Source organism: Marmota flaviventris, chromosome 4 (genome assembly GCF_047511675.1).
Source record: "Marmota flaviventris isolate mMarFla1 chromosome 4, mMarFla1.hap1, whole genome shotgun sequence".
NCBI classification, from domain to species: Eukaryota; Metazoa; Chordata; class Mammalia; order Rodentia; family Sciuridae; genus Marmota; species Marmota flaviventris.
Window position 1 is genome coordinate 27,062,933 of NC_092501.1, and position 17,861 is coordinate 27,080,793.

Consider the following 17,861-nt stretch of genomic DNA (forward strand, 5'->3'; position numbering starts at 1 on the left):
CTATGTTTCAACATGGCTGCCGACGGACAGCAATGCTCTGGGCCACAGCAGAAAGCAAAAGGCATCAGGTTTTTGTTGGAACTCAGGGCCTCATGCTTGCTAGGTAAACACTCTACCGCTGAGCTACAGTCCTAGCCCATACATCGGTTTTTAGGCTGATTATGGATAGGAAAGTTCAAATCTCTGTATTCCAGCTACAACCTTCAGAAGATCAATGTCCCTTCAAAGTTCCAGGGAATCCAGACCTAATGCACCCACCCATAATTTTAGTTAAGAAGTGAGGATTTTAGCAGGGTACTGAATGATGATTCTTCCTTCTTAGACTGAAGCATAGCCTGTCTTCTGGGGACTTCATGACATGACTTCCTCATCTATCGCTGGTCTGTCTATCTCCTGGGAGTTTCTGGACTCCTGAAGGAGAGTCACAGCTTCTAAAGTGGCACATTTCTCCAGGGAAAATCTGGGGTTTTCCACACTCCCACAGGCCAGGACATGGCAAGGAGTCTCAAGCAGCCCACAGTCACCATCAGCTTTTCCCCAGAGTCACAGCTGATCGGCCCTTTACTAATATCCCCATGGATATGATTGCTGCAGATACTAATAATGCTGTCCATATTCTGAGTGCCAGTGCCAATAACACTCTGGGTATTATCACTGTGAACACCAGTAACTACTGCTGAGATTGTCTCCACTAATGCCAGCACATGCTGCAGTCATTGTCCTCGCTAATGCCCACCACCGTGACATTGTTAGAGCTGAAGAATAGGCCGCACTGTACCCAGAGGCAGGAACCGGAGCAGCTTCCTGGAGGGCAGAGAAGTCCCCAGCTTGCCCTCAGGATATGCCACTTTCAGGGAGATGCCACAGTGCCTGAGGCCAAAGGAGAACCAGTTTGGCAAGGGGCATCCAAGGTCCTCCTGGAGGGAGATGTGCCTGGCCTTCCATTCCCTCTAGAGTCTAGTCCCTGGACATGCATCCTCAGTCCCATCCCAACATTCCTCAGGCCCCCCACATCAGTTTCTCTGCAGTATTGGCCCAAGAGCTAAAGGACATACTGGGTGTCTGTGCAGCCTGTGCCCAAGGCTGCCTCCTGCGACCGGCCTGCCAGCTGCTTTGCTACCTTGGCCTGACTGCAGAGTTGGGCTACATCATCTTGACACATAATTATCTCCCCTATTCTTAATCATCTGAGCTGCTCCCTAATGCAAACTGGGCCTGGCTGCTTGGAGGCATCAGGAGTGGGGGAGGGGGAGGAGGGCTGCCACAGATCTACCTTTGCTCTTCTCTCCCTCCTCTCCCTTCCCACCTGGGTCCCATGGATCAAGAGCAGGGCAGTGGTCAGGAGAAGCTGGCCTCCCTCACAGTCCTGGCCTCCAGGGAAAGGACAGCTGTATCTGGCCTGGGGTTGGTCAAGAGAAGAGGGATTCAGGACAAAAGAACCCCTGCTAAAAAAGGATAGGGCCTCTGCTCCTTCTTGCCACCTGGCTAGGTAAGTGTTTAAGAGGAAACTTCAAGGTCCCCATTATCTCTCACCTGAAGATTTCAACTGCTTCCTACACTGTCTTCCTGCCACCATCACTGTCACATTGCTGGGAAGAGAAGTTTCTCAAATCCAGCTGTGCTTCTGTCCTTCCTGCTCAGACCCCTTCAGTGGCTACTCCTGCTTTCAGGAGAAAGGTCCTCCCTCCTTACACAGCTCAGGGTTGGCCTGCTCTCCTGCTACCTGAACCCACCTACCGAGCCTTACCTTGCACCATTTCCCTTCATGCCTGTTCATTCCTGCCAAAGCTGTCCTGCATTTGCTGGTGACAAGGTTTGCTCTATTAGTTAGAATTTCAGGCTGCCATTGTATGTAACATCTTCCTCAGCCATGGTCAAGGCCTCTCCTCAAAGAGCAGCCCTACCTGGCAGTGACCTCCCTCCCCACCTCCTTCCCACTCCCAGCTCCCAGGTGGCCAGACCTCCAACATGCACCATATCTGATGGACCTTTCTGTTCTTTGGACTCAGTGTTTATATGCCCCACTGGAAAATAAGCTCCTTAAGGACAAGAATCATATCTTCTTTTACTTGGGGATCCTCTGCACCAAGCTTTTCTTTCCGCTGATGTGCAGGAAGTTTCACTGAATTAAATTAACTCAGAACAATGAATGTGAGCAACTGCTCTGAGAGGACAGCACTCTGTCCTGGGCCTGCCAGGCCTAGCCCTGGGTGGCTAAAGCCTCAGGCCAGTGCCTTCCTACCCCAGCCTCCCTTCATGGGATGTCCGCAGAGGGCATGCATGCCCCCAACCTCAGGCCAAGGGGGTAACGGGGTAGGGTGGACAGAAGTGGTGCCTCCCTGGCCCCTGGACATCTCATACTCTGAACAACACAGGGGCTGGTAGCTAAAGAGAAACGCTTAGGGTTTGAGAGGCAGATTCTACCAAAGTACTCAGGGTGCCAGGGAGCTTGGCTAAGGCCTGAGTATGGGAAGTCCCAGGGAGAGCTGGGACTTAGGGCCTTTCACGCTGCCTCCCACTGCCCATCAGGGGCTGCCGCCAAAACAACCACAATGAAATTTAGTGAGTGGCAAAGGCCGTGGCAGCCAAATGGGTTTGGATATTTTGGAAGAAGGAGAAATAGAGCCAGACAAGCTGTTTCCCTGTGAAACGAGGCCATTAGGGCTTCTGGAAAGAGGCCAGCACCAGGTCATCACTGTCTTGCCAGGCCCCAGGCCTCTCCTACACTCTATCCCGTCTGCTGGAGGCCCGGCCTCACACGCTTTCTTCCCTCTGCCTGGGCCCAGGAAATCCAGGCTGTGGCCCCTGGAGTATCAGCTTTGTTCCTCTTCCCCATTCTTCACTCGCTCAAGGGCTTGTCTATGCTTGGGGTAACCACAGGACAAACTGTCCAAACAGTGCATTCTTGAGAGAAAGGGAGGTGTTGCTGGGTCAAGATGAAGAGACAAAGACATAAATTCGGACTTCATGGGCTAATGGAATATATATGGTCACCCTTTATGCTCATCTTTGGAGGATTCTGTCTCAGAATTTCATGGGAGATTCCTTTAACTACTGCCTTCTACCAAAGCCAAGAGGTTACCACTTCCCCAGCTAGGACCATGAGAGAATTGGGGCAGGAAGCAGGCCTGAGACACTGGGCTCTCTGTTTGTCTGGACCTGTCAGTCCTGTGCCCTGGCCTTGTGCTTCAGAACAAAACCAGATGGTCACCAAAGGAACCCTATTACCACTTCATTTCAAGCTCACCCCTACTCTGTCCCTCCCTCCCTCCCTCCCTTCCTTCCTTCTTTCTTTCCTTCCTTCCCCCGCTGTTTCTCTTTATTCCCCTTCCCTTGAACTCCCAACCTGACAGCCTGGCTATTTCTGGAGTGCTCCAAGGGCATGAGGGGAAGGGCCAGCAAGAAAGTTGAGTGGTGTTTTCTCCCATGGAGAAGAAGAAAGGTCCCACGTCCAGCAACAGAAGTGGTTTTAATGAGGCAATGTCCTTGTGTTACAGAGAAAGGACACCAGGGTCAGCTGCACCTGCCATCATCCCATACCTTCTTATGGGTTGGGATCAAGTGAGGATAAAGTAGGCTGGCCTTTCATCCTTGGGTCAGAGACCAACTGTTCCCCACACCTCCAAAACCTTCCCTAGGTAAATGGTTCATGCCTTTCCTGAAACCCCACAGGGACAGCTGGGGTGAGTCTCAGCGGAAGGTGAGGCAGTCGGGGCTGAGCAGATGGTTAAGCTGGTGGCCCCACCAGTAACCTCCCTCTCTCTCTCCAGGAGCCAGCAGGGCAGTGAGGGGACCTGGGTTTTGCTACTAAAACTGATCTCACAGCAGAGCAGCTGCGAGGCCAGGCAGAAACCGGAGATCTGAGTCCAAGGACAAAGCATGAGAAGGGGAAGCCAAACCTCTTCCCTCCTCCCTACCTTCATCACGTTTCCTCTTCTCACCATTGGAGCGAGGAATCCCCAGGATCCCATTGATGGAGTAGGATCCCACTGGGTCATTGGAGGCGCTGGAAACAGGAGGGGAGGCCGTGCTGGGAACTGGGCGAGAGTAAGGAGGAAATGCCATCAGGATAGCAGTCGTGATCGTAGGCCAAAGCCCCAAGGCTGGGGGCAGAGAGAAGCAGAGGACAGAAGGAGGGATGAGGAGCCCATATTCCCCTCTTCCTCTGAGGTTTAAGGGGAAAATGCGTTACACATACAGTTCAGGTTGTTATTACTTCTGTCCAACTTTAGTGGTGAGTAGTCAACCCAGGCCTTCTCTGCAGACCTGTGGGGTTCAGTGGGAGCCTCCAACTCTTTCCACCATGGATGGATGGTGTACAGGCCCAGGAATCACCAAGGCTGACTCTCTACAAGGTACCTTGTGGCCCTCTAGAAAGCACAGCTCTTGGGGTGCCTTCTGGCACAGTTCGTCCAATCTCCAGAGTTGGGAAAATCCTTCCAGACAATTTCCTTCCCCCATTTCATTTTCCTTAGTCTCCAGGGCAGAGTCTTTACTAACTGTGATTTACAGCCTGGGGCTTTCTAAGAGCTCTCTGATTCTGTGGAGATACAGTATGGTCCTGAGGTTCCCAGGAGTACTCAGTTCTCTTTCCCAGTTACTCTGGTGTTAAAATCACTTGAGAAGTTCCTCAGTTCCCCCTCAGGCACAGACTAGTGAGCACATTCACTCCACAGTAACCAGCTCAGGCCCAGCCCAGCCCCACCCTCCCTCCTAGCACAGGCTGTAACCCAGGTCTGGAAAACAAGGGTTCCTGCCAACTCTAGGAGGGCTGGGATCAGCCTTTTCTACTTCCTGCTGGTCAAGAAAAGGACAGCTGCCAAAGAGGCAGCAGGAAAAATTTAACCATATCCTAGTCCTCGAACCCCAGACCTCATCTATGGCCACAAGAACACAAATTGTCCACGGGCCAGAAAGGAGTCAGTCTATGTGTGTCGGGGGACAGGAGAGTGTCAGGAGGAGTTCTGGCAGGCCTGGGCCATGTCTATGAAAGACCCTAAGTGCAGGCAGAGAACTGAGGAGGCTGGAGAGAGGCAGAGAGCTACAAAGTAGATAAGATAGAGACAGAGATCAGGGACACAGGCAAAGAGAGAAGAGGCCATTAGGAGGGAAGGTGAGGAAGAGGGAAAGATCCAGAGCTAAACACAGAAGAAGAAAGGAGAGGAGAGAAAGGAAAACTCAGAGAGAGGAAAAAAGAGGAGAAGAGAGAAGGATAATTTTGAAAATTAAAAGCAAAAACAAAGATGGAATAAGAACGTAGACAAGAAAGAAAGAGGGACAGGTAGGGAGATAGAGTCACATAAATAAAAGATGACAGAGAAGAAGAGAGGAAGAAGAAAAAGAAGAAGAAATGCTAGAAGAAAAATGCTGACGTAAGAGTGAGAAAGGAGGAAAAGGAGAACATAGACAGACTGAGGCAGGGTATCAGGTGGGAACAGAGACCAAGTGTAGTGAACTAATCTTATTTAGGAGACCCGGAGCCTCTAGGAGATGAAGAAGAGGAAGGTTTGGGAAACATGGCAGGTCCTGAACCTCACTGGAGGGGGCAGTTCCCAGGGCTGGTCTTTGTTTCCTGGCTTTCCCTTGATGGGGGTCAGGCTTCCCCCATTCCCTGAGCCCTCTTACCAATGGTATGGCCAGGGGTGGTCACTCCTGTCCCTGCCCCATCCGGCGTTGGGTGGAAAGGTTGCTGAACTTTGGTCCGGATGATCCTGCAACAGCATCACAACAGCATTATGAATCCTATGCCCATCTTGCTCTGACCAGCGCCAGTCCAGCCTGGCAGAGGGGCCCTCCCAAGCTCCTCAGCTCCATCCTTGCCTGTCTGCTCCTTGTACTCCGGCTCTCACCAACTGCATGAGTTTTCTCTTCTGTCATCTCTGTGGATCACACTACTATAGCTCTGGACGGAGGCTCTGCCACAAGCGTCATCTGAATTGTATCTTGATTTCTGGTAGCAAGGATTAGAGCACAGAGTATTCTCTCCTCCTGGAGGTTGGCAGAGCCAGGTGACTGGTTTTCTACCTTTCCCTCCTTAACCATATCAGTGCACTCTCTAGTACCAGAACTCCCTGAATCTGGAGAGCATTTTGGAGCTGGTTTTCCTTCTGGGAGCATATCATAGTCCTCCAGAGCCCAGGTGAGGTGGCATGTTTTATCGATATCCTGAAGTAAGGACAACAGGCAGGAAATGGCTGGGTAACAGGTAACCCTTTTGTTCCCAGAATTCCAAGGATACCACATGGTCCCTTTGCCAGATGTCAGGCCTGCACAACCTCTTCCTGAGCCCACTCACTGCTCTCAAACCAGCCAGAGCCTTGCCTCCACCTGGCTGACTGGCTCCATCACCTCTTTATCAGCCTGGCTGAGAAGACTGTTGCCCTCCTCACATACCCCAGGGGGCAGAGGGTCAAATCAAACAATCAGGGGCTGGAATGAGCCTATCTTTTGGTGATCTACAAAACTTGGGGCTCAATGATGCAAAAGACCAACTCAGGGGCCAGGACTGAGGACTCCATCTGTGGGTCCAATGAAAGGCCTGTGGATGCATGAAATCCATCACCTCATCACTTTTTCCCTAGTTCCCTCACCTATAAGGGGGTTGTTCTTGCTCTGCATCCTCTGGCACTGACTGCCTGATCCTCTTGGGCTACTCAGCTTTCTTTGACTATAAATCTTCTCTCTCCAACTTTCTAGCATTAGGAGGAGGGGCCTTATCCCCATGGCCTGGTCTGGTCTACAGGATTGTTACAATCTCTTTCCCAGAAAGATAACACAATTCTAAGATGAATCAACAAGCAGAAGGAAGGGTGTTATATGAGGAGCTGGAGGAGGGCAGAAGTATAGCAGGGGAGCTAGGGGAACATGAGGCTTCAGGGGTTAATACCTACACCATTTATGGATACATAAAAGAGACAAGAGGAAATAAGGCTGAAAACTTGGATGCAATGATTAAAATAGTTATTTCCTACTTACTGAACATCTATTATGTGCTAATATTACACAATTTATATTACTTATATGTACCTGTTAAGTCTCACAGCAACCTCTGAAGTCAATATTGGGATCCTCATTTTGCAGATTGAAAACCGCTGACCAGGGTTACATAGCTTACTTAAGATCACACCATTGTCAGCTAGAGCAGAGTCCGAATTCAGTCTCCCAAACCTGTGTCTTTTGCTATTCTGTCATCCTTCCAACATGTGGGAGCCAGGTTTAGAGGGTCTCCAGCCATGAGTAATTTCTCAAACTAGAAATGACATGTAAAAACAATCCCAGGAAGGTGACATCTGGGCATGACATGATAAGGAGCTGGTCTTAGGAAAGAGAGGCAAGGATTTGCAAGACACTGTGAAGACAGGATGGACAGAATTTAGCAACTAACTGGAGGTAACCATGGCTCTAAAACCTCAGTGCTATGCCACTGGGAGCTCTGTGGTCCATGTCATTGTTAAAACAGGCTGCAGGGAGGTAACTGGTTTTGGAGGAAAGTGGTGATGTTTACCCTAGACATGCAGCATGTGAGGTGCACACATCCACACATTGCTGATGTGGCAGAAAGGGATTGGGGAGTCTGTTGGGGAAAGGAGTGCTGAGGGGAAGGAGAGGCCTCAGGATGGATACAGGTAGAACCTGGGCCTTGCAGGCAGCCTCCATGGAGAAGAATGTTTTAAGAATATAATTTGAGTTGGGGGTGTGGCTCCCTGGAAAATTACTTGCGCAGCTGGGTTTTATTTTATTTTTGGTGCTGGGTTCTATGCCCAGCACCAAAAATAGAATAAAATGGGGATTTGGTTGTTTGGGTGACCATTAGTGATCCTGGGGAGATCAGTAGTTTCGGCATAGTGACTGGAGTAGAGTCAGGTAGAATGAATGGAGGAGTGGTCAGGAGGAGAGGGAGGCAGTGAAAGGAGATACCTGTGTGGAAATCAGAGAATGGAACTGGCTACCAAGTAGAAGGAGAGGGTTTCAGGGTAGGAAAAACCTGAATAAGTTTGTGGGCTGAGGAAGAAGAACAAGTGAAGAGGGAGAGTCGGAAGTTGCCAGAGAGACTGTGCATGACAGAGGGCAAGGCAGAACAAGGAAGAGATGGAGTGAAGGGCACAGGGAGGAGTAAGCAAGAAACAGCATTCTTCCAGGTGGGCTCAAAAGCTTCAAAAATGAACTTCCGTGGTTTTATTTCTCAGCAAAGCTGAGAGTTAGGAGAAGGTTTGGAGCCTAAACACAATAGGAAAGATCAGAAAGTAGGTGAGGGCAGCATAGGCTGATCTAATAAGAAAAGTCTAGAAGGATGCTGAGCAGCTCAGAGAAGCTGCCGCAGATTCATTGCAGCACAAATGTCTAGAGCCTCCCAGATCCTGCGGGTGGCTCTACTTGAGAACTGATAGGCTCTGGACTAAGGGAGTCCCAGGGTTGGGGCGGGGTGAGACAGATAACTGGACGGGCTTGTGGAGTTTCTGTCTTTGTTACCCAGAGCCTCTGACCCCTGGGGCACTGGTGCAGATTTAGCTGAGGCAGCAAGTGATGGAAAATCACTACTCCCTGACAGCGGCTTGGTGCAGGGGAGAGGACTTAGGCAGGGTGCCTGCTGCGAGTTACTAATGTTCTTGGTGTCTATCTATGACCCCAAGCAGTAGGCCCTTGCCAGTCCCCAGAGCTAATCACAGGGAATTTAAGAATTAGAATAGTGGAAATCTGAAGGTCATCCAGTGCACTCCTGTATCCTGTATACAACCCAGTAACTCATAGGAATGGCACTAGGGCTGAAAGCAAGAGGTAAAGCAGGGTGGCTGCCTGACATTTCTCCTCCCCATGCCTCCTCCTCTTCCTCCAATTCTTTTCCATCCTTGGCTCCACAAGTCATCAAGACATGCCAATGTCCTCAATGGCCCCAGGAAGGTTTATCCAGAAAGGTCAAGTCCCAGGATATGGATCCTTGGAGGATGTGGACAGGATCCTGGAAGGCCCAGCTAGGAGGTGTCATTTCCCATTTTCATGGAGAGACAGGGTATAGTCCCCCACTTCCTTTTCTAGTAGGCTTTCCTTCATAGGAAGCTCTTTCCTTTCCATTTCAGATGAGGGCTTGCTTTTCCCAGGGTTTTGACTTGTGCCTAGTGCAGGGCTTCTGGGCACTCAGAGTCTCCCACACTCACAAGGATGGGAGTACAGCAAGGGAATTTGCACAATGAGCTCAGTTTACCTAAAGTGGAATACCAGCTGTATTACTTATTGCCTGGAAAACTCAGTTGTTTCTTATTCACTTATCAGTAAAATAAGATAATACTACTAGGCACTTTCTGGGACTACAATAAGAATAATCTACGAAAAGTGTTTAATATGATGGCTGACCCCGTATATGATAGCCATGACAATAGTGCCCAATAGTATTATTATTTCTATAGGTGACCCCTAGGCCTGGCTGCTTTCAATTTAGGGGCTGAGCCAGCTGCAGGCAGGAGACCTTCCCATGCAATATATTCCAGTTTGGTCAATGCTGCAAGCTACAAGACCTGGGGAAGAGTACTGTGAAGACAGGAAACAGCAGCAGCTGAGGCCACAGGCTGACCCCAAAAGATGTTGCACAGAAAGACTTTCAGACAGAGTAGGGACCAGATAAAGCCCCATTTGGGGATACGAGGAGGGATCCACAGAGGACCAAAGAGATGATAGGGGTTTGAGGCAGAGCTTTAGAGGAAAGAATGGTGAGGCAGGTACAGGTGGTGAGGTCACTTTCTCTTTGGTTCCCAGGGGCCTCCACCTCCAACTACTTGGAGATCAAAACAAATTGCATGGGCTATGTGAGTCAGAATGGAAGCCGTGAGTGAGTCTTCAGCAACAGTCTGTTACACTCATGAATGAGGAGAGACATTCTCCTCCACCTCCAGGAAAGCATGTGGAGACCCCCCCAATGCTCTTTTACTTCTACCCCCTCTTCCTGTTCCTCTCATTGCTTCCTATTTCTCTCTCTCTTTCCCTCTTTCTCTGCCACTTTCTCACTTTCCCTCTCTTTGTCCATCTGTCCAGTCCTTGCACCCTGAAGTCCCACTATGGCTGTGTGAGTTTATTGATTCCTGGGAGCTGGGGGAAAGCAGGAGGCAGGGCTGGGGTGCAGGCTCAGGGATGGAAATAGAAGGCTATAAATTATTTGTGACAGGAAAGCAATAGTGGCAGAGTGCTGAGCACAAGTCCTGTGTCACTATTAGATTCCTTTTAGCCTGATGACACTGTAAAAAAGGTTAAGTGTCTGCTGGAATCGTACACCTGGGGGGCCAGGGCAGCCTGGGAGCAGAACAAGCCACTGAGAGCAGGTATATCAATTCTCCAGGCCAATAATATTCCTCTCATTGATCGCCACGCAAAGTTCAAAAATCTCATTACAGCCAGGCAGACCGGGAACTTTTTACAAATCAATAGAATGATATAATGTATGTATACTTAGTACAAATGTATCTATTCATCTATCCATCCATCCACAGTCTGCCTCAGGGTTTTCAAGTTAACCTACCCATCATATTATGTTATGTTATGTATGATATTATATTGCATTATATTATATGGTAATAAATGGTGTGCAAAAACTTCCCCTGAGGTGGAGACAGGAAGAGGTCCTATTAGCATTGAGGCGACCTCAGACAGCTCACCTTGGCAGGAGTGAGGTGGCAGCATTTCCAGGACTACGTTGGTCAAGATTTCTAGGAGTGATGCTTCCTCAGCAGGACTCCAGTAATAAAACCAGTCTACTGCATGTTTACTGTGTGCTAGGCAATGCTCTCAGTGCTTCCAACAAGTGGGTCTCTGAATCCTCACAACAACCCATTTTTCAGATGCAGCATATTATAACTTGCCTGAGGTCATTCATTTTATAAGTGGCAAATCTTGGATTTGAATTTAGGTACCCTAACACCTTCACCACTAAATTATACTGCTTCCAGAAAAAGAATCCCAAAACCCAGAATCCAAACTCCTGGATTCTATTTCTAATCCCATGTTCTAAGAAATGAAGGCAAGGGGCACCTCTGAACCTCAGTATTCCTCAGTAGAAAATGGAACCAGTGCTGAAAATATGTGTACATGGGATCTGCCACCATGTCTCCATGAAATCTTGTCCAGGTACTTAGAACAGTCTGCTGTCTCAACTTTGGAATTATTTTCTAGAGAAACAGCAGGTTGGTCTCAAGCCTGGTCTTATCATTGGTTTTTGTTCAAAGAGCCTTAGGAGCAAAATGTCAGCTATCTACATACATGTGTTATATACATGTATGAATCAGCATAAATTGTCCTGGGGTTTAGAGTCTGCAAAAAATACTTAAACCCTGGTATGGGAAAAATCTTCCCTGATTTGATAAATCAGAGGAACTCCAAGGTAGAGAATGTTTTAGACTAGATGGCCCCACTGTCCACTGAGCCAGACAAGCTGTTGGTGAGGCTTCCATCAGTGACTTCAAGTTGCCTGAGTATGCATTATAAGCGGGATTGTTCTAGAGAACAAAAACTACATTTACTTCAGTAAAGGATATTTTGCCTGACTAATGCTGATAATAGCTAGGACTGGAGTCTTTGAGAGCTGCTTGTATCAGGCGTGGATCTCAGGCCTGGCCCTGAGGCAAGTCAACAACACAAACAGCTGGAGACTTCTCATAGCAGAATCTCAAGGGAGATATCATAGATCACCCAGGAAGTTTTCACCTCTCCTGAAAATGGTTCCTACTCAGAGAACTCTAAGGAACAAGAATATTCCTTTTTTATATCCCAGAAACTGAAAACTGAAATTTAGTTTCTTTTGGGCTCCTTATTTTCTGGCTGTAGCAGGACTCAGCTGGGATACACAGGTTGCTAAGATTTCTCCCAAATGTGTCAAGACCTTCTGCCACTTTCATCAGCTCTCAGAAGTCAAAATTAAACTCCAAGAAATGAGAACTCTACCAAAAAGCTTGCAGAAGGGTGTCCTCAAAGTATTAACTTGAACTACCTGCATCAGAATCACCTAGGACACTTGCCAAAACACAAACCTCTGATCCCTCCTCTGACATCCTGAATTCAAATTTCTTTATTTTTTTTTCAATCATTTTTATTTTTTAAACCAGGGATTGAACCCAGGGGCACCTGACCACTGAGCCACATCCCCAGCCCTATATATTTCAATTAGAGACAGAATCTCACTGAGTTGCTTAGCACCTCACCATTGCTGAGGCTAGCTTTGAACTCACCATCCTCCTGTCTCAGCCTCTGGAGCTGCTGGGATTACAGGCGTGTGCCATTGCACCCGGCCATTTTTTTTTTTTAATCTTATTTTGAGACAGGATGTCATTAAGTTGCTTAGGGCCTTGTTAAATTGCTGAGGCTGGCTTTGAACTCGCAATCCTCATGCCTCAGTCTCTGGAGCCACTGGGATTACAGGCCACCCCACCCAGCCTGAATTCAAATTTATGTACTCTAACATTTGAGACAAGCTTAATCCAGGGGGTGAGGGAACCACCCTACTGGTTCTACTTGGGGTCCTTGAGAGAGTTAGGAGGAAATCTTAGTGAGTGAAGAAAGTTCCATACTCCTATTCTATCTATATACATTTCTTACCATTTGTTAAACCTGACTCTGACTGATGCTGTCATCCAAATTCAAGAAACTACCAGGCCCTCTGTGGAAACTAAGCTATTGGTCAAAAGTAAAAATCATTTCAAAATAGTTTTTGTACATTTCAGGATGATATATTCCCAGTGGTTTCCTTGATACCAGGCATATTCTATGCATCAACTTAGCCTTCTCAGACTGGCACTAAGGGCGATAATCCTTCTACCACGTGTCCCTGGGAGCCCAGGCCAGAGACAATTTACTGGGCTAGATGGGCCATGGGCCTGGCCCAAGGGGGCAATAGTGATGGTTTATATGATGAATGGTAAGCATATGGATTGATTTAACTTCAAGATATGCATAGGTTTAAAAATTAAGGGGCAATGTGTTTAACTAACCATTTGGAAACCAGTCTGCGGTGCATGCCAAGCCCAGAGCGTGACCAGACTAGCTCCTCTCGCCACAGGCCCTGCCCTCATCTGTCAAGGCTTCTAGCTGGAGCTGGGGTCTACCGGCTGTCCACTCCATGGTCCCGCTTGGAAGATTCAGGAGGCTTGAGGACTCCTCAATATAATGGAGAGTGGGGGCTGCTGCTGGGCACAGGCACCCATTCTGCTCCTATCTGTCCTCTCCATCCTTCTCCACAAGCCAGTCCACCTCCATGTGCAAGCAGAAGGAAACCTGGAGGGGTGTTTACCTTGGCAGCAGTAGGTGTAGACCCACTAGTGACTGCCTGGTCTCCCTGCCTCTAACCCTTTTCACCTCTCCTCTAGTTACTCAGGTACTCAAAAGCAATCCATCAGCCCCTCTCTGACTCCCTCTGAAAGAAAGTGATGTGGCTAAATCCCACAATTGCTTCTTATTACCTACAGGATAAATTCAGAATTCCTCAATCTAGTCTTCAAAACATTCCCCAATCTGGCTTCCCCTGAGCTTTCCCATCTATTTCTCCCTATTTCCCTCTTCCCCTTGGGCTCCACACAGAACTGAGTCCTGATGCCCTGCTTACTCAGCTCACATTAAGTCCTCCCTTGGACTCTGAGCTCTACAAGGGCAGATGTCCCCACCTAGCACCAAGACCCCAGCTGAACATAATACTTAATAATTATTTGTTGAATAACAAATGGATGCTATTAATATCAATAACAACAATAATAGAATCTTAAGGGATATAGTGAGTTAACATAATCTCACCATGTACCAGGCACTGTGCTAAACACTGTACAAAACACAATGATACTAATTTTCACAACTACCTATGGAGATTATTATCTCTGTTCTATAGACATGGAAACTAAGGCTCAGAGAGGTTAGGTAATTTGCATAACACTACACAGCTGTTAAATAACAGAACCAGATTTGTGTTGGGGATCAAACTCAGGGTTTTGTGCATGCTAGGCAAGTGCTCAACTACGGATTTACATCCCCAGCCCAGAACTAGAATTTAAACCTAGGTGTGTCTCTCCCGCACTCGTGCTACTAACCACTAGGTAGAATAAATCAGCCATATCAAGAACAGATGCTAGAATTCATGAGAAAGTAGGCCTCACTGAAGAGGTGCATATAATAACAGTAAAATAATAACTATTCTTTATTCATATTCACTATCAGATAGGTATTGCTATCAGTGTATTTTCTCATTCAAATCTTAAGTAGTACAACTTTCTTCCTCTCTTTTTTGGTATCAGGGATTGAAACCAGGGGCACTTAACCACTGATCCATATCCCCAGCTCTTTTTATTATTATTATTATTATTTTTAATTTTGAGAGAGAGTCTTTCTAAGTTGCTTAGGGCCTCACTAAGGCTAGCTTTGAACTTGCAATCCTCCTGCCTCAGCCTCTGAAATTACTGGGATTATAGGTGTGCACCACCATGCCCAGTTTAACCACAACTCTCTTAAATAGGCCTGCTCTCTATTTTACAACAACAGAGAGGCTAAGCAACTTGCCCAAGGTCACATGCTTAATGGCACGGTAGCCAGACTTTAGATTCAGGTCTGTGACTCTAGTATCTGAAGGCTGAATGATAGGACCTCTGGGAAATTTCTATGTTAATAATTTTTGTGTTTATTAATTATTTGAGCACAAACACATTTTTTTTAGTCTTTTCACATGCATGATCTGCACAACTAAGCAAATGTATCTGTAGACAATTAGCAGCGGATGCATGTGGCTGTGATTCTAAACATGCTTGCCCTTTATGTGTGCCATAGTTCATTCAATAAGAATCACATTTGTCACAAATGAATCATAATTTATGAATCATTAATATGATTGCATAATACTGCATATAGATGTGTTTCTTGGTTTCTATGCTTTTAGAAACTATTTCTATGATTAGTGTATCTTTATATTCCTGTTGGCTCTAATGCATTGATCCAAGATTTATAACAGTAGATATATTTATCAAAATCTACTTCATGAATATCTGCCAAGTTGTGTCTATTTCTGTTAAATATGTTAGCCACAGTGAGACTCCACACCCATCACTGCTCTCTTCTCAGGGCATCTGAGATTCTCACATCACAACTGTGTTTTTATACTGGTCTGTGCATCGGTATTGACGTGCATAAATGTGCATTTGTATACCTGTGTATCTCCCTGTCTATGGCCAGGATGGGGTGGGGTGGGGGATGTGGAAATGAGAGAATTATTAAATGCCAAGTAGATGTGCAATAAATTCCATTGATTTTATAAACTCCAACTTGTCTTCAGTCTCCTTCCATTCTTTATCCTGGGGGCACTGCAACAAAAACCTATTTTAAATACCTTGGCTTCAACCCTCCCCCTCCCCAAAAAAGTGTCAATATTTTATTTGGATTTTTAACTTCGCTCCATAACAGTTGTTTGACCTCCTGACTCGTGCAAGTCACATAAATTCTGGGACTTTATTCAGGAGCCATGTTCCTGCTATTGAATAAGCAATTTGGGAGGGTGAATTAATGACTTGTGCTGTTGCTGGAAAGTCCCTGAAGAAATATTAAAATTGCTTGCAGACTGAATCGATACTCAGTGAACACCCAGCAAGAGGGCTTCGGCTCTGGAATGGCCACAGAAGGCAGGAGTCAGAGGGGAATTCCTGCACCCAGCTTGGCGAGCCACCCCCACCCCCACCTTTCCCTCCATCCCTGGAGCTCTGTCATTTTCGGTAACAGCCAAGTCTTATTAAACCCCAACCAGGAGAGAGCTGATTTGTCCTGTCTCAGGAAGGAGGCTCAGGGGACAGTTTACTCTCTTACTAGCAATGAGAGCCCGGAGGCCTTATTGGAGGTGATGGTCTAGACACATCCACCTGCTGGAGAGACAGGATGGTGCTGCTGCTCTCTGGCAGGCTGCTCCTGAGCTTCAGAAGACTGCAGCTGTGACCATTTTCTGCAGGGTGTGCAGAGGGGCTGGGTGTTGCAATGCTGGCTCTCCCTCTGTGTATGTCTGACCAATGTTTACCATTGCTCTGCTGGCCACCTGACTCTAGCTTTTGTGTACAGAGTGCCTGTGGGGTGGGACTGAGAGTTTGAATTATGCTGTGTGTTACTGTGTATTGAATTGTGTTGACGCATTCTGGCAGGTGGTGGAAGGTTCGTTACGTGGTGTTGTATCAAGGTGACTGTACTTTGTGTAACACTGAGTCGAAGGAATTCGAGTATTGTTTGGTGGCAGTGTCTGTGTTTCTGTTTTGAATTATTGTGTTCATTGATCATATCTGCATCTTTTTATTCATAAAGTATGTCTCAGAGATTAGGTTAATGGGTGTCTCCTTGGTGATGTGGGTTGAGTAATGATGTTGGAGCTGGGTGGTGGTATATGATTAGGTAATTGCTCTAATTGCCTTCTTGGTGTGGTTGTGGGTGAAAGGGCCCATCCTTTGGCTTTTTTAGCTTACTCAGGCCTAGTCATTTGTGCTGCTCCTTTCCAAAGGGAAGATTCTAGAGATTTTAAAAAAAATCTCTTTTTGGGGGAGGGTACTGGGGATTGAACTCAGAGGCACTCAACTACTGAGCCACATCCCCAGCCCTATTTTGTATTTTATTTAGCGAGAGGGTCTCACTGAGTTGCTTATCACCTTACTTTTGCTGAGGCTTTGAACTCACGATCCTCCTGCCTCAGCCTCCTGAGCCTCTGGGATTACAGGTGAGCACCACCACATCCAGCCACAAATCTCTTCTTGATGATCAAATAAAAAGTTCTGTTCTTCTTGAAACAAACCGCTTCTGCTCCACTGAACAGGTCTGACTTTACCACAGGCTGAGGTCCTGATGCCACCCTCCCTATGTCTGCCTAAATTGGAGAGCGAAGCCCTTAGGTGAACCCCTATGCCTGTTCAAAGTCTAAATCCCAGCAGGGGCTAGAGGAGAATGGATGGGAGTCAACTCTTCAGACCTAATGAGGATAACATGAATTCTAGTTCCAAGAACCCCATTCCTCTCCATTCTGTGGCCATGGCCAGCAGCATCTTCTTCCTTCCTAGTATCCCCAGATGATGTGGCTTAGCAGCAGCTTGCACACAAAGGGAGGTTACAGGAACACATACTAGGTGTGACCTTCTAATAGGGCACAGGGTCCTTGTTCTGAGCTTGTAAGTAAAAGTACGAATGGGACTTAAGACTACAAAAATATGAACTGGGGTTGTGGCTCAGCGGTAGAGCACTCGTCTAGCACGTGCAAGGCCCTGGGTTTGAACCTCAGCCCCACATAAAAATAAATAAATGAAATAAAGGTATTGTGTCCAACTACTTCTAAAAAATAAAAAAAAGACTGCAAAATTATACAAAATATACAGAGCTTTCCAAGAAATTACCCATGCCTGCACTTCCATTTATTCTGAGTGCATATGAAGTGTGACATGGCAGACAAATGAGTACTGCATGGGTTCAAGTCCTAGTTCTGCTATGTAGCCAGTGACCTCCAGCAAGTTATTAACTTCTCTGTTCTCCAGTTACATCATCTGTAAACAATCCCACAAAGCCCTGTGGGGTTGTTCATGAGGGTTAAATCAATTAATACAAGCAACATGGTTAGAACAGTTCCTACTGCAGTAATCACTGGTTAGCTATGACTGTGAGGAGGAGGAGGAGGGTCAATATTAGGGCTTATTGAGTAAATCAGCCCTAAGATTAGCCAATGTACATATACAAAGAGGTTTACAAGTGTGTTGATATACATAAGATCCTAAGGCAAATCAAGAAGAGAGAGAATGTGTGTGTGTGTGTGTGTGTGTGTGTGTGTTTTAAGCAGAGAAGTTCAATAAAAAAAGCAGTCAGGTAGCATGGGAAGAGGAAGCAGCTCCTTTCTGGTT

General features: G+C 47.0%; 1 protein-coding gene across 5 annotated transcripts in view; it reads right to left on the reverse strand.

Moving 5' to 3' along the window:
- Positions 1 to 17,861, reverse strand: part of Pax2 (paired box 2) — a 77,578-nt gene that overhangs the window by 40,863 nt on the left and 18,854 nt on the right. For all 5 annotated transcript variants that reach the window (XM_027930267.3, XM_027930265.3, XM_027930270.3 and 2 more), the window contains exons 4-5: positions 5,626 to 5,711; positions 3,918 to 4,037 (exon numbers count right to left, since the gene is read on the reverse strand). In XM_027930267.3, the coding sequence (XP_027786068.1) occupies positions 3,918 to 4,037; positions 5,626 to 5,711 (206 nt within the window). The remainder of the gene's footprint in view (positions 1 to 3,917; positions 4,038 to 5,625; positions 5,712 to 17,861) is intronic.